Genomic DNA, 16698 nt, shown 5'->3' on the forward strand with positions numbered 1-16698 from the left:
CGTGAGGGGGACAGTAGAAGAGTGGACAGAGGCGGCAGGGACCCAGGCTTGGGGGCCATGGGAGCCAGGGCAGGGGCGTGAACCTTATTCTCGGTGGGTCTGGAAGCCACAGAAGTCTTTTCTACCCGGCGGCTGACAGCCACACGAAACTGCTCTGAGCCAGAATCTCATATGATTTGCAGGGTCATCCTCCCCACGAGGTCACGCAAGGTCATCCTCCTCATGAGGTCACTCAGGGTCACCATCCACTCAAGGTCATTCAGGGTCATCATCCCTACAAGGTCACGTGGGGTCACCACCCACAGGAGGTCACACAGGGTCACCATGCCCACAAGGTCGCACAGGGTCGTCATCCACATGAGGTCACATGGGGTCATTGTCCACATGAGGTCATGCAGGGTCACCATCCATTTGCGGTCACATGGGGTCACCACCCCTGCAAGGTAACATGGGTCACCATCCCCACGAGGTCGCATGGGGTCACCGTCCCCACAAGGTCATGTGGGTCACCATCCCTAGGTCGCACGGGGCCATCACACAAATTCTACTGAGTCATCACCTCCCAGGAGCTTGTGCAGGTCGGTCACCTGGGTCATGGGGGTTGTCCCACACACCGTCTCACAGCGGACTTCAGAATCCGACCAAGGAGGGGCCGCACGGTCTCCACCTGACGGAGGGGACTGAGGTCACAGGCATGAAGTGACCAGGTGTTCGTGCCACGCTGCGGAGCAGGGACTCTAGCCCAACCCTGGCCCCAGGGCCTGGATGAGGGGCTGGGAGCCCTCGGAGCCTGTGGCATCAGTGGACACTTGGGGCCGGGCTTGGGGTGGTCTCCCGCTGCCATTCAGCTGTAGGACGCCTGCCGCAGAGACCACATGCCGACCGGCCGGTCCGGCCTTTGTTGCGTGCCCTCCTCCCAACCCCTGTCTCCAGCCCAAGCTTCCAGTGCCCTGCTGGAGATGACCGAGACCCCAGTGTTCCTGGGTCACCAGCCCGGTCCCTGGTCAGCAGCAGGTTCTAGAGGGAGAGGGTGAGCAGTAGTGCCACAGGGCCTGGTCCCTCGGGGAGGGGGTCAGGAAGCGGCAACCTAGCGAGGCGTGGGAGCTGGGGGCTGTGATGGGGACCAGAGATGTGTGTCCTGCTTTCTGTGCTGAGGGTCCCCGGAAGTCCCACTATGGGGCCTCAGATGGCAGCCTGAGGTTTTGAAGTGAGCTCAGGAGCAGGAAATTATACAAACAGGTTCAACGGTCACTGCCTCGCCGGGCACCTAGACACAAAGTCCTGTGGTCTCCTTGGAGTGAAGTCTCCTTGGAGGGTGTTTAATAACGGAAGTTCCAGGAACCATGGTGCTCTGCCAGGCCCCGAGCCCACTGTTTCCACGGCCTGTGCAGACACTGCACGCGGACGAGCAGAGCACGGGGGCACAGCCCCGCCCCGGCCGTGTGGCACACTCACCAGAGTGTCTCAGCTTTTGGCTAACAGGTGAAGCTACAGAGAGAACCACAGGCGTGGCCAGGTGGCCTGCAGGACATGTCATTCGGATAGGGTGGCACAGATTTCCGAAAGTGGGCCTGTGAGATGTGATGGGCACGTCCTGCAGGCCACGACTGAGTGTGCTTTGGGCCATGGTCAAGGCCATGCTGGGCTTGGGAACGCAGCTCTGCACACCCGTGCGTGGCCCCTTGCAGGACAAACGGGTGGCTCAGAGGCCGCGGGCCCATGGTGACACTGTCGCTAGTGCACACAGACGGCAGCCCCCTCAGATCTGCACTACAGCCCAGCTAGAAGCCCGAGCCCGCCCCTCACCGAGCGCACAGCCAAGGTCGCGCTCTCTCCCAGCAGCGCCTCTCACACTGGGGGCCGGGTGTGCGCCGGGGCGCGTGGGAAGCATGTGGGTGGTCAGCCTGCTTGTGGGCTCTCTCCACAGAAGGACACCCTCTAGAGTGAGTGTGTGTGCATCCAGCCGCTGGCCCCACGAGGACAGGAACTGCTGGGGGCTGTGGGTAGGGCCCCTCTGCCAGGTGCTGCCCTTGCGTCCAGGGCCCTGGGCTGGCTGCCCAGGCTTTTGTAGGCCCCCATGGGCAGCCAACGTCTCTTTGCCTGTGAGCTGCTGGTGTCCCGGGTCCAGGACCTGCCTGATCTTGCTGTAGCCCCAGCACTTCTGCCAGACCCCTCCATCCTGTGAGCAAAGGGCTAGGCCCTGAGGGTCCCAGGCTCCCCACCACAAGGCGCAGTGCTGGCCCAGGGGCCCTTCTGGGAGCTGCCCCAGGCAGGGGCCCTGGTCGGGGACAGTTTCCAAGCTCAAGCTGGCCGCAGCCATGAACCAAGCCCTGGTGAGCTGGGCCAGGGGTACAGTGAGGGGTCACGTGTTTGGCCAGTGAGGCCTGAGCCGAGGAAGGGCCTGGCTGCCCCGAGACCCAGTGGGCGACCTGAGTCTATTTCTAGACCAGCCATGGGGCTCAGCTCCCCTGGGTCAGCCGCCTCCCGAAGAGGGTAGGTTTGATCTGAGAAGGCCGCACTTGTCCCCCTCAGCCTTGAGAATGTCCCACCACTGGACGATGGAGAGGCAGGGCCCTTAACATGCGTAGATACTGCGCCGAAAGAAGCGGGTGATGTGGGCCGGAGCGCCGGCGCAAAGAGTGGGACAGCGGGCAGTCGGGACCGGTGATGGACAAGAGACGGGAGCGAGCCGCCGTTCCCACGGGCTGCACTTAGGAAGCTAGTTGTGCTGCGGAAAGATGTGTGCAAGTGTGTGAGCGTGAGTGTGCGTGTGGTCCTCCCTTTCTGGTTAGAAAAACAAGAGGAGAAAGAAAGAAAAGCTGGTGATTCACTGACAACCTTGAACTCGCCGGCCATGGGGGACACGGCCAGGTGGGGTCCCCGAGGCCGCTGGGGCCTGGTGTTCAGCTCTGGCTGGCACTGCCCGCCCCTCCCGTCAAGGGCAGAGGCCGGTGCCCATCAGCCTGAGCCCGGCTCACTTCTGTGTCCCAATCTCGGGGCTGCACTTCCCTCAAACATGCCCCCAGCTTCTAGCCAGGCCCAAACAATAAGCAGCGCACACCACCGGGAGCCATGCTCCCAGGCCCAGACGCCCTGACTAAGAATCCCTGAGCGAGCCGGTCACTCCTGAGGCCCCTCTCCCAGGACAGAAAGCAGGACAGTTCTGGTGGTTGGTGTCTCCTCTCCCCACTGGGACAGCGCCACGGAGGGGTCAGGGTGTGGCAGGGACCTCCGGGGGAGCTGCAGCAGGTGCACACACGGCTGCACGCTGTGGCTCCATCCCCCTGGGGAGCCATCTCAGAAGACCTGGGCCCCCACGTCACAAACAGTGCTGGGAGGACGGCACAAAGAGCAGATGTGCCCCGGCTTCTGGTGCGGAAGGTTGAGGAGCCTGAGGTCGGTCCAGGTGGGAAGGCACGGGTGACCTTCACTAATCTGCTGACCCCTGGAGGCCAGCCCCAGGGAAGGGTGTGCACACGCATGCAGGCACATGTGCACACAGCACACACATGAAATGCATGTGCACGCACATTCATGACATGCATATGTACATGTGCCTTGTGTGCACTACACACAGGTGTGTGAGCACACACATGGACACATATGTGAGCACACCCACACCCATAGGTGCACATGCACACACCCAAGACTTGTGCAGATGCATATGTGTGCACACCTACACCCATGAGCCCACAGGTACATGCACACGCATGCAAACATGCGTGCAGGCACTTGTGTGCGTGCACATGTGTGCCCACAGTACACGTACACTCGTGCAAGTGTGCATGCAGACATACATGCGCATACCCCCCGTGCACACACATGCACACCGTCTTACACAATACCTTGTGCCACGCATGCACACACATGTACACATATGCAGACGCCTTCGATCGCGGGCCCGCAGCGCCCAGCCCCCCTCCCCCTGCGAGGTTTCCCGGTAATTTCATACCGTGTTTGTGTTTGCTTCCTGCTGATGCTTTAGGTGAGGTCTGCCACAAATCCTACACCCAGTTCTCCAACCTGTGCCGGCACAAGCGGATGCATGCCGACTGCCGCACGCAGATCAGGTGCAAAGACTGCGGACAGATGTTCAGCACCACCTCCTCCCTCAACAAACACCGGCGCTTCTGTGAGGGCAAGAACCACTACACACCGGGCGGCGTCTTTGCCCCGGGCCTGCCCTTGAACCCCAGCCCCATGATGGACAAGGCGAAGCCCCCTCCCGGCCTCAACCACGCCGGCCTGGGCTTCAGCGAGTACTTCCCGTCCAGGCCGCACCCAGGCAGCCTGCCCTTCTCGGCGGCGCCCCCCGCCTTCCCCGCCCTCGCTCCGGGCTTCCCGGGCATCTTCCCCCCGTCCCTGTATCCCCGGCCACCCTTGCTACCTCCCACGCCACTGCTCAAGAGCCCGCTGAACCACACCCAGGACGCCAAGCTCCCCAGCCCCCTGGGGAACCCGGCGCTGCCCCTCGTCTCCGCCGTCGGCAACAGCGGCCAGGGCACCACGGCTGCCATGGGACCCGAGGACAAGCTCGAGCATCGCCTAGAGGACTCCTATGCTGAGAAGCTCAAGGCAAGAGGCAGCGACGTGTCGGACGGCAGTGACTTTGAGGACGTCAACACCACGACAGGGACCGACCTGGACACAACCACAGGCACGGGCTCGGACCTGGACAGCGACGTGGACAGCGACCCGGATAAGGCCAAGGCTAAGAGCGAGGCAGCGGAGGGCAAGCCCGAGTGCGGGGGCGGCGCGGCGCCCCCGGGGGCGCCGAACAGCGCGGGCGAGGTGCCCGTCTTCTACTCCCAGCACGCCTTCTTCCCGCCACCCGACGAGCAGCTGCTGGCGGCCCCCGGCGCCGCGGGCGACTCCATCAAGGCCATCGCCTCCATCGCGGAGAAGTACTTCGGCCCCGGCTTCGTGGGCATGCAGGAGAAGAAGCTGGGCTCGCTGCCCTACCACTCCGTCTTCCCCTTCCAGTTCCTGCCCAACTTCCCCCCGGCCCTCTGCCCCTTCACGGACCGCTCCCTTGCCCACAACTTGCTGGTCAAGGCCGAGCCGAGGTCACCCCGGGACGCCCTCAAGGTGGGCGGCCCCAGTGCCGAGTCCCCCTTCGACCTCACCACCAAACCCAAAGAAGCCAAGCCCGTGCTGCCCGTGCCCAAGGCGCCCCCGGCCCCGGCGTCCGGGGAGGAGGAGCCGCTGGACCTGAGCATCGGCGGCCGCGCCCGAGCCGGCCAGGACGGAGGGGGTCGAGAGCCGCGCAAGAACCATATCTACGGGGAGCGCAAGCTGGGGGCCGCGGCCGGGCTGCCCAGGGCGTGCCCGGCGCAGCTGCCGCAGCAGCCAGCCCTGCACTACGCCAAGCCATCGCCTTTCTTCATGGACCCGATCTACAGGTATTAACACGCCCCGCCTTCACCTGCTCTCCCGAGGGCCCTCGAGCCGGCCCGGTGGCAGCGCTGACAGCTGCTGGGCCTCCCAGCCTCCCCTCCGACCCCACCCGGGACCCCTCTGTCTGCCGCCGCCTTCTCCGGACAAACCTTTCCTCCGTTCCCAGCGCCTGCACGTCCCCAAGGCCACCCTGGGGGGCCCCACAGGCCCCTGGAGCCACGGAGGGGGTTTCCGAAGGCCCAGCAGAGAGCAGAGTCTCCGGGGGGAGGACAAGGGGGAGGAGGTGGGGCTCTGGAGGGTTTGCAGACATCAGCCCCAGCCCTGTGGGAGCCCTCCCCTCCCCCATCTCTGGGTGGCTTAGATCAGGTGGGTGTATTAGGTGGGAGGGGTCTCACCTCCCCATCACGTAGGTCCTACGGGTGCTATGCCTCGGGCTGAGCCTTGAGGAGAGAGGGCTGTGCCCGTGGTGGGCCTTGGGAGGGAGGCCTGGTGGGGTGGGAACCGTGCCCGGCTGGGACAGGGGCCTGCATGCAGACACATGTGCGTGTACACCCCGTGTTCAGGGAGCGCGGGAGCACGAGGCCTGCGTTCCCAAGGGGCCAGCAGCAGCCTGGTGGTGGGCGCGCAGGTGGGGAGCCCGGATCCACGAAGATGCACATGGGACAGAACGATACCAGCAAGACAGCCGCCGGGTGTGGGGTGGGCGGAGGAGAGGCCAGGCCAGGTCCTGCCCACTGCACTCAGCAGTGGGTCTAGGGGCCATGGGCTGAGGAGGCGATGCCTGGGCCCCAGCTTTGCCCGTAGACACCTGCAAGATGTGCGAGGGCAGGGTCGCCTCACATCGTCCCCCTGCACACCAAGCCCATCAAGATAAACAAGAATGGGTGGCATTTGGAGGGCTCTCCCCAGGCAAAGCTATCTGGAAACAGGCTGGCCTCTGGAGCTAGGCCTGGGGACCCTCCCTACTCCCGGGGGACTCCCGGGGAGCCCCGCACCGTGCCCACGGGCCAGCCCCCAGATCCCATTCCCTTCGCACACATGACCCACCGTCCTCATCACCCCGGTTTAGGGAACCCAACACCGCCAGGCTTCAGAGCAAGATGCCCGCCAAGCCAGCCTTCTGCACAACCAACGCTGCCTCCCCAGGAGAGGACCCCTCCCAACCTCCCCTCTCCCTCTCCCTCCAGCCAGGCTGGGGGTCCTACAGGGCTCCTCCCCGCGGGCTGTGCGGTCTTCTTGTGGCTCACGCTCCATTCCATCCCCCTCACACTCCGTCCAGCCAGGCCCTAGGGGGAGGCCGTGTTAGAGCGAGGCCCTGGAGCGGCCCAAAGGGAGCGGCTGGTGTAGGGCGTGCTCAGAGGGACCGTGTCTGTGTGCGGGGACATGGCCGGTGTCCCCAGACAGTGCTATGTGACTCTCTGCCTCTGTGAGGAGACTGAGGCTGGCGTTGCCGGGAGGGATCTCAGGACCCACCCCGGCCACTTTCTCCCCTTGCTCTGTGACGGGCGGAGTTGTCGCCAGCATTTGGGAAACATTCTAGAATCATCCTCTCCAGCTGCCCTCGCGAGGGTTTAGGGAGACCCTACTTAGCCACCACAGGGAGGCCCCAGCGACCCCCTGGGGATGACAGCTGGGGTGGCTGGGGGAGTCTGGGGAGGCTCGCGGGGGTCCAGGCCCGGGTGAGGTGACGGGGAGCACGTGCAGGTCGCAGAAAGCACAATCAGGCAGGGACAGGCTCGCAGGCCGTGGGGCCGGCAGGTGGGCTCCATCACGGTCACGTGGGACGTGTCAGGTGAGACACGGGAATCGGGGGCCACGGAAGCAGGGGCCCCTGCCCCCTGACCGGGGGGCTCAGGAGCCGCTGTCCCTGCTTAGCCCCGGGCGGCTCGGTGAGGTCCGTAACCCTCGGTGGTGTTGTCCAGCAGGGTGGAGAAGCGGAAGGTGGCGGACCCCGTGGGAGTCCTGAAGGAGAAGTACCTGCGGCCGTCTCCGCTTCTCTTCCACCCCCAGGTAAGGCCCCGGCGCCACGCCTGCTGGGAGGCTGCACCTTGGGACCCCAGTGCTGGGTCCGTCCACTCAGGCCGCCCAGGCAGGCAGGTCTCTGCGGGCGGCTGGCCCCGAGCGCCCATCCAGGCAGACCTCAGCCTCCCTGCCCATCAGAGGCCCACGGGGATTCCCCCCGCAGCCCTTATGGGTCACCTCGAGGCTGAAGAGGGTGAGAAGGGCCAGGAGGTGTGACGACGGAGGGTAGTACTCTGCGGGGCAGGCCCAGGGGTCCCTCGGAGGTGGCCCAAGACCCCAGACCATGGGGTGCTCACCAACCACAGCGCTCACAAAGGACCGGGAGCACAGGGACCTGAGCGCAGCAGGCACGGGAGGGGGCACGGGGGTGGGGAACAGGACAGAAGCAGATGGTTGGCCCCAAGGACAAAGGGTCTCAGGAGGTGGCGGGCAGGAGGCCCCCCTCCCCCACGGCTACGGGGCAGGGAGGCTGACCACTAAGACTAAAGATGGGGCTCTGGGAAAGAGAACCCCCAGGTCTGGGCCGCGGCCACACACCCCACCTATAGGCACCCGTGTCCAGCCCCCCGCCTTGTCCCCACAGAGCGTAGGCACCGAGATGCCGCAGACACGGGGATGGGCCGCAGAGCCGGGCAGAGGCTCCCTGGTCCTGCCTGAGGGTCCAGCTGTGCCCCCTCCTCGGGACCCCGCCTCCTCCCCAAACCACAGTCTCCCCCACCCCACTCGGGGATCCTGGGAGCCGACCTGTGGGACGCCTCCGGACCAGGCCATTGTTCTCGGTGTTTCCCACCTCGGACACGCATCCCCAGGCTGTGAAACCTGTCCCTGCCTGGGTTCACAGCTAAACTTAGTGCCTCCCATTGTTTCGCTGGGGCCGTGGGCTTTGCTTAATAACTTCCCCCGATTTTCCTCGGGTCAGGCTGGAAAAAGCCGACAAGGCCACTAGGCACATCCTGTGTTTGTGTTTGTGCGGGAGCCGGGCCGGGAGTCCTGGGGATATCAGCTGGGCAGAGCGGGCTGGGTGGCCGGACCTGGGCGGCCGCAGGGAGACCCACCCAGGCCTAAGGAGGGGAGGCCTGGCAGGGGGCCGGCGGCCCATTGTCCCTCCTGCCCAGTCCCCTGGCCCTGCTGCCCCTACTGCCTGCCCCTGAGACTGAGCACGGGCGGGGGGAGGGGAGGAAGACTAGGAGGTCACCCAATTAAGTGGTCTGAGGTCAGGCCGTCACTTGGGCACAAAGACCGATGGGCTCTACGGAGCACGGGGCCGCTCCTCGTGACGTCAGCACACGGTGGCCAGCAGGTGCCAGGCAGGACTTCGCTGGGGCCTTTGGTTTGGGAGGCCTGACACGCGTGCGCAGCCCCGGGGGACAGGGCAGGCCTGGCCCCTCAGCACTTGTGGAGCTCCAGGCAGTCTCTGTGTGGAGAGTTCCAGAACCTTCTAAGGCTGTGGCTAAGACTGAGACAGAGCCAGGTGGGCAGTGGCGCTGACACACCTGGGGTCCCCATCGTCCTGGCCGTGGAGGAGCCAATGCCAAGGTGCAAGACAGCTGCCTTCAGCCCATCAGCAGGGACAGGGCGGGCAGCGCAGGCAGGCGGCGTGTGTCTGAGGATGGCACAGGCACACCCGAGGGGACAGAGTGGAAGAGCAGCCCCTGCCCTGTCCTGGTCCCAAACCCCGAGCCCTCAGGGACAGGCGCCATCTGGAGCTCTGATCACAGCTCTGCCCGCCAGGTGGAGATGGCCAGGGCCGCACCCCCGAGTGCTCCCCAAGCAAGCCCTCGGCGTCTCCAAGGCCTGGAAAGGTGGCTCCTCTGGTCCTTGTCACCACATCCCGTGCTGCGTCCCGTGAGCCTCCTGCTCTGGCAGTTCAGCTGGCAGCATCTGGCCCTGGGCTGCGGGACCTCTGGAGAACTCTGCTGGCAATCACAGCCCAGACCCGCGGACACTTTTAACCCGGGAGGCAGGGAGCTGCCTTATTCCAAGAGAGACAGACAGACAGACAGAGAAGACAAGAGCAGAATGTGATTCTGTCCGGGAGTGTCAGGCCAGCAGGATGGTGCTGGGGGGTTTCCAAATCTGGGGACTGCCACCGCGAAGCTGCCGTCTGCCCCTGCCCCACATGCCCCGGGACAGGCAGAGAGGCGAGCTGGCGAAGGCTGGTTCCAGCTCCCCCGGCCTGGGCCCTGGGCTGACACGGGGCTTCCACGGAAGGACAGGGCAGGGCTGGACACAGGAAGCGAGAGTGTCTGCCCGCAGGCCAAGAAGCCCCAGAGAGGGCTGGTTGCACCCCCAGCCCGGAGCCTGCACGAGCTTCTGGCCCTGGCCCAGTAGGGGACGTGCCTGGCCCCAGGGTACCCCGTGGGGGGGTCTGGGGGGTGAGGCCAGTCTGCTCAGGAGGACCCACCATCTCTCCCACTCTCCTGCCGGCAGATGTCCGCCATCGAGACCATGACAGACAAGCTGGAGAGCTTCGCGGCCATGAAGGCAGACTCGGGCAGCTCCCTGCAGCCCCTCCCCCACCACCCCTTCAACTTCCGGTCCCCGCCCCCCACGCTCTCGGACCCCATCCTCCGAAAGGGCAAGGAGCGCTACACCTGCAGGTGAGGCAGGCGTGGGGGCTGGCGGGCGGCCCCGGCCAGGCGGTCACCGGGGTCACACTCGGGCTTCCTGGGAGAACCACGACAGCCACAGCACAGCGTGGTGGCAGTCACCAGTCTGTCCACCAATGGCAGTCATTTGTGGCCCACGTGTGTGTGTGGGCCCGACATCCCCCGTCCCAGCGGGCTGTGTTCCCGTGAGCACCAGGACACGCAGCCTTAGCCTAGCCAGTTAGAACCCGGAGGGCCTGAGGCCGAGGGGGGCTGGTCCCCATTTAACCAAGGCCCCAGAGTCAGGTGAAAGCCTGGTATTGGGGAGAAGCTTGCACGCGTCCATCCCCAGCTGCACGAGCCTGTCCTAGCGGGGGCAAGCCTGCTCAGCCGCCCTCCCGCCACTCAAGGAAGAGGCACAGCCCCAGCAGGCCAGAGTCGGTAGAGCCCAACTGCCCCCCACCCCCGGTATGGGGCCTCGGGCCTAGACCCCAAGTCAGAGGAACCACATCAGGAAAGCATACGGGTGCTGGAGTCTAGCAGTACAACAGCCTCACGAACCCCCTGCCCCTCCACCCCAGGTACTGTGGCAAGATCTTCCCCCGATCAGCAAACCTCACGAGACACCTGAGGACACACACCGGGGAGCAGCCATACAGGTAGGAGCCGGCAGCCCTGCGTCCCGTGAGACAGGGAGGGTGGGTGGGAGCCGGCAGCCTTGTGTCATGCGGCTCCCTGGCCCCCCTCCTGACCCCACCGCCATCTGGGCCCTGGGGCCTTCTGAAGATTAGGCAAGAGGTGCCCAAGTGGGCTTCCGGAAGAGTCTTGGCTGCTCCCAGAGTGGGGTTCCCAGGAGCGCCTGCCCACCTGCCGCTGTCGCCTGGGGCACACAGCATTCAGAGCAGCACGGGCCAAAGCCAGGGCCCAGGGTGGGCTGTTGGGGAAGCCTCACTCCACCCCTCCCTGCTCAATGCCCCAATCATGGCCAGTGGGCCAGGGCGAGTGCCTACGGGCAGTGGAAAAGGAGATGCATGCAAATTCGGGTCCCAGCCCAGGGTGGGGTGTCCTGAGAGGCTCACTTGCCAGCCCTGGACAGAAGCTGCGTGTCTGCCCCCTCCTGTCCCCTCCACGCTGGGCTTCTGCCCTCAGAGATACAGCCAGACCAGACCGCAAGTCCACGTGGGAGCTGTCCGCCTTTCCTGTTCCCAAGCGGGGAGTCAGAGGCTCAGACCATGACTGGAGCAGAGTCAGTGCAGAGTCAGGAGCAGATCCTGCTCCTTGGTCTGAGGGCCTTTCCCAGGCAGAAGGCTGGGGTGACAGGGACCCCACCCAGGGAGGGGCCCAAGAGTTGGCATTTTAAATGAGAGCCCCAGCTGTTGGTGACCAGGGGGCAAATCAGGGAAGGTGCTGGTTTAGATGCCACGACCTCACCCCAGGGTGTGTCCGGTCCGGTGAGCGGCCATTGCTGGGAAGAAGGAGCTTGCCAAGGCTTTAGGTTGGCAGCAGGAGACTCCTTCGGTCAGGCCATATGGAGTCCCCCACTAGCCCCACACTCAGTGTGCGTCCCTGTCCCTGGGGAGGCCGGCCACGTGGGGAGCCCGCCGGAGCTGCGGTCCCATGCCCCCCCAGATGTAACAGGCGCCCCAACCGCCACAGGGCCGCATCCTCTACAGATCTGGACGCCCCCCGCGGGCCCCCCGCCCCCACCCCTAAAAGTGGCTTATAACTCCACAAAGGCTCGCAGAGGAACGATGGACTTGGTCTGGCCTCCTGCCTGAAATGAGAACCTCCTTCTGCACAGTGTTGCGCGTGGGAGCCCCCAGAGGGTCGGGCTGTGTTTATAGAAGAATTTAATTACCATTGATTTCTTTCGCTCTCTCCAATCTGTGAGTTTCGGCTTGCGTAACAATAATTGCTTTGAAAGTTTGCGTTGCAAATCCTGACTTTATCTGGCTCGGGGCGGCCCTGAGATGGGGAGTGTGGTGCTTGCGACTTCTGCCATCCGGCTCACTTGGGTCATTGGAAGAATTTAGATTGGAAGAAGAAAGTTCGCCCGTCATCTGCCCATCCGTCCACAGAAACGGGCCATCCCAGGGACAGGCCCCACCAAAGGGGAAAGCCCCCAGCCCCGGGGAGGCCGATTCGCCACCTGCTGCCGGCCTCTGAGCTCGGCTCCAGGCCGGCCCCACCTGTGCCCGCCACCACGTGCACCTGAGGCCCCTCGCGAGCGGGCTGTAGGGTGACAGACCGGACAACCCGGGACACTCTTCCTTTTCCTCCTTGCCTGAGATTGTCTGAAATCGCTTAAAATGTCTTCCAAAGCCCCGATTCCAGGCGAGAAAGACCCATGTGACCGATGGTTTGCTTGCTGGAGAGAAGGTCGACTCTCCTGCCAGGCCCAGTGTCCTCGGCTATCGGCTTCTCCAGCTTAAAGATCCTGGCCTCAGGCTGAGAGACACGGTGTGGCTGAACACTCAGTCCCTAACGCGGGGGCAGGGAGGGCTTGTTACGATGTGAGCTGGACGGACAGAAGACTGGCCTCGGCAATGAGGGGGCGGCTTCCCGCCTCCTTCCTGGAGGCCACGCCCGGGATCCCTCCGGGACGCTCCTTGGCAGGGCTGTGGCCACGCTCTGGACACGTGCCTTTGTGGGCTGGCATCCGTGCTCCTGCGGGACGTGAGGTTCTGACTTTGGGGACACACGACTCTCCCTCTGCAGCTCGTTTCCTCCCCGTGAGCGAGGCCCCATTCCCCTTCCTCTGGTGGCCCAAACCTGTCCCCCTGCTTTTCTAGCTCTGTTTTTCAGGGCTGGATCTCAAAAATGTCTTTTCTTCCCTTGCCTCGCACTCCCTGGGACAGCTGGTGTGGCCCGGCTGGGTCCCGGGGAGGACGCTGCGCCCTCCCCCGCCCAGTGCTGGCCACCCCCCCTTTGCTGGCTTTCCTAGGGGTGCGGGGGGTGCCTCGGTCACTACAAGGTCTTCTCAAGGCCCTCAGCTGCCAGCGCGGCTGGCCACTCCCCGTCGCAGAGACCGCAGTGCTGTGCCGTTTCTCGCAGCGAGGCCATGAATTTCCCTGGCCGCCTGTCAGCGTATTTACGACGCAAATCCCAGCTGCTCTGAGAACTCGGCTCCCGGAAGCCCGGGCTCACTGCTCCCCTAAGTCTCAAATGGGCTTCTTGGTCTGGACCATTGATTTAGATCAGAACCGGGAGAGGGCCACACTCCCGTCTCTGTGGGAGCAAATTGAACGTGCGGCTCCCCCTGCCCCCTCCAGCCCCACGGAGATTGGAAAGAGAACCCTGTTTCTGGTCACAGGAAACAACCCTGTGCAACCCCGTCTTCTACTCGGGCCTCCGACCGTTCAGGGACCGTGCAGCACTGTTAGGGGGAACCTATCAAAACCCTGCTGGCTTCCCGAAGAAACATGGCAGGGGCTGCTGTGCGCCGGTGGGCCTGAGCCCACGTGTGGACGGGCCCTGGGGAGGCCCATTCCCTGGACAAGGGGCGAGCACCCAGACCGGCTTGGCCTTGCACTTGGTCCTTCCTGAGCGATCGCCGTGAGGGGCAGGACGGTCATCTGGGAGCCTGACACCACGGGGGGCAAGGATCCGTCCATGACGGAGCGAGACGGTGCGTCCTGGGGCCTGACAGCCCTTCTTTCTGGCCCCTCGTGTGGGGGAGCACCGGCTGCCAGGTTAGCCCGACACCGCTGACCCCACCGCATGGAGGCTTCCTGGACGGCGGTGCTCGCTGGGTCTGAGAACGTCAGGAGACGTGGGAAGAGAGGCTGTGACCAAAGCCCCAGGCTCCAGGGGCTGGAAGCAGCTTAACCAGGCCCACTCGGAGCGGGGCCGAGCACAGGTGTGCAGGGGCTGAGCACACAGAAGGCAGAGGGTCGCTCGGAGGAGGATGGGGGCGCCGGCCCAGGCCACTTCTGACAAGATCCCAGACGCTCCTGGGAGGAAGCCGGAGTCAGCGAGGCTGCAGCCAAGGAGCTCCGGAAACCGAATGAGAGCGTGGGAGACCCGGGGCCCCTCCAGCAGGGGCCTCTCTGTTCTCTGTGGGCCCATCCTCAGCCCCCCGGGGGGAATGAGGCCAGACGTCCCCCTCCCCCGACAGTTTCACAAAGCTGCCTCTGGGGGATGAGAAAGCTCAGCTCCCGGCCCAGCGCTTACAGCCCTGGAGGCTCCGCGCCTGTGGAGACCTACCTCTTCCTGCCTCGGTGGCCCCGGGGTGCACCGTGACTGTCCAGACTGCCCTCGCAGGGGTCACAGGGCAGCGCCAGGAAGGCCCGCCTCACACAGGCCTGCTGGCCCGGCCGGACTCTGCCCTCCAGCACGGCTGGGGACCCAGGGCGTGAGGCCTGGGTTCTGCACTGCAGTGATCGGGCCGGGGCCTCGGGTGGAGACTCCCCTCCACCAGGTCAGGACCGGTCCCTGGCACCTTCCAAGCCGCACCCCGACGCGTGCGCCGTGCGGGGACCTGCTCTAGCCTCCTGTCCGGTTGCAGGAGCGTGTTTGGGCCCCTGACGGCCGGTGAAGGCGCGGGCGAGGGCTGAAGCCCAGATACGCGCACAACACGCGCGCGCATGCGCACATCAGCACACCTGTGTGCCCCTGGCACAGCGGAGACCACCGCAGGAGCCCCGGGAGCCGCTCCGGGAGGCCGCGGGGCCTGGGCTCCGAGTTCCGCCACCAGGAGGCGCTGGCGCCCGGCGAGGCCCCTCGGGCCCCGGGCTGCGCAGACCCGGGCTGGGGCTCCCCGCCCCCCGCCGCAGACCCGCGCTCTCCGGCTCTGGCTTCTTGGTGCGGCTGGGTCCCCGCACGGAGGCCGGCCTCCCTGTCCCGCGGGGCTGCCGTGAGGGCCGCACCCCCGCGAGGCCCACCCCCAGCGGCGCGGCTGGCGTCGCAGCTGTTCCGTGGACACGACCCAAGCCGCTGGCGGAACAAGCGTCTTCAAATTCCCCGAGCGCGCGGGCTGGCGGTCACCTTCCAGACGGAGCGCAGGAACGACGGGCTCCAGGCGCGCGGGCTGTGGTCATCCGTCGTCCTTGGAACAGCCGCGGCCTGATGGGTGGCCAGGCGGGAGCCCCGCACCACCTTCCAGGGAGTTCCGGCGCTGAAGCCGGCCTGGGCAGCCCCCGAGCCCCCCCATGAGTTGGCCAGCTGCGGCTGGAGGACCCGCTGAAAGGTCCCAGGCAGCTGCCCCCAAGCAGGGTCAAGGAGGAACATGACCGGGAGCAGGTCCCCTCCTTGGGGGCGGTGGGCGCGGGGACGCTCCCGAGGGTCTTTCCATGGTGCATGGCCGCCCCCTTGAGGCCGCTGGGGGCATGTGTCTTCGGACAGGGCCTCGGAGGGGGACCCAGACGCAGAGGTGGGAGACTGCAGGCCCGGGAGGGTCCCCTGCAGCACCACGGGCCTCCTTCACGTCAGTGGGCGGAGGGCGCTTCTTCCTGCTGCTGCGGGGCTTGGTGGGCTCAGCCTGCCGCCCTGGGACAGCAGCGCCCGGGAAAACAGGGTGGGAGGCACCGGGGTCTCTGCCAGGCTGCGAGTGGGGGCTCAGCCCTCAGGGCAGGGTCCGGGCTGCTCTGAGACGCGTGTGTTCTCTAGGTGTAAGTACTGTGACCGCTCCTTCAGCATCTCCTCCAACCTCCAGCGGCACGTGCGCAACATTCACAACAAGGAGAAGCCCTTCCGGTGCCACCTGTGCAACCGCTGCTTCGGGCAGCAGACCAACCTCGACCGGCACCTCAAGAAGCACGAGCACGAGCACGCCCCAGGTGCGGCCGGCAGCCAGACGCTGCGATGGGGGTGGGGGGGAGACCAGGAGCTAGTCGGGAAGAGACACAGGAGAGGGGACCAGAGACGGGGAGGGGGAAGATGGGCAGGGATGGGGAGACAGGGGACTGTAGGGGAAGCCAGGGGAGGCAAGGGGGAAGGAAGGGGGGAGGGGGAAGGGGGGGTGAGGGGGAAGGGGGGAGACGGGGGGGGGGGGGGGGGGGGGACCCAGGGGAGGGGAGGGGGAAGAGGGAAACGGGGAATGCCTCTGCTCTGATGCTCCCCTCCCCCCCCCACAGTGAGCCAGCACTCCGGGGTCCTCACGAACCACCTAGGGACCAGTGCCTCCTCCCCCACCTCCGAGTCCGACAACCACGCACTTTTAGACGAGAAAGAAGACTCCTATTTCTCTGAAATCAGAAACTTTATTGCCAACAGTGAGATGAACCAAGCATCAACACGAACCGACAAACGGTAAGAAATCGATTCCAGACCCTGAGAAGGCCTAGATCCAGAGCCCACCTGTGTGGCCACACCCAGAGGGGCACCTCTGCCAGCACCGGCCCCCAGGATGCCCCCAGACGGGACCGGGGCCACGGCAGGGGGGAGACTGATGGGCATCCATTCTGTCCCCTGCTCTGCCACCTGCAAGTGGCCCGGGGGACGACCCCCCCACCCCCCCTTGGAGTCTGGGTCTGGACGGGTGAGCAGAGTAAATGTGTGGTGCGCTCGGTGCCGCACCAGTGTGTTGGCCTGGTTTGGCGCGGGCGTCAGCGGTGTGGGTGGCAATGTGTGGACCGGGTGAGGGCTCCCGCTGTGAACCCTGCTGCGGTCTGAGAGTCCAGACAATGTTCATTTAACCCGAGGCACTGAAGGTGTCCCAACAGGAGTGTCACACACACAGGTGCACACGAGA

At 65.3% G+C, this 16698-nt stretch overlaps 1 protein-coding gene across 5 annotated transcripts in view; it reads left to right on the top strand.

Moving 5' to 3' along the window:
• The window catches only part of PRDM16 (PR/SET domain 16), a 297726-nt gene that overhangs the window by 270687 nt on the left and 10341 nt on the right, over window positions 1-16698 (top strand). For 4 of the 5 annotated variants that reach the window (XM_059135646.1, XM_059135648.1, XM_059135644.1 and 1 more), the window contains 6 exons: window positions 3986-5402; window positions 7320-7407; window positions 9850-10019; window positions 10589-10666; window positions 15615-15784; window positions 16082-16256. In XM_059135646.1, the coding sequence (XP_058991629.1) occupies window positions 3986-5402; window positions 7320-7407; window positions 9850-10019; window positions 10589-10666; window positions 15615-15784; window positions 16082-16256 (2098 nt within the window). The remainder of the gene's footprint in view (window positions 1-3985; window positions 5403-7319; window positions 7408-9849; window positions 10020-10588; window positions 10667-15614; window positions 15785-16081; window positions 16257-16698) is intronic. The other variant, XM_059135645.1, reaches the window with a different exon arrangement.

This window comes from Mustela lutreola, chromosome 10, assembly GCF_030435805.1.
Source record: "Mustela lutreola isolate mMusLut2 chromosome 10, mMusLut2.pri, whole genome shotgun sequence".
NCBI classification, from domain to species: domain Eukaryota; kingdom Metazoa; phylum Chordata; class Mammalia; order Carnivora; family Mustelidae; genus Mustela; species Mustela lutreola.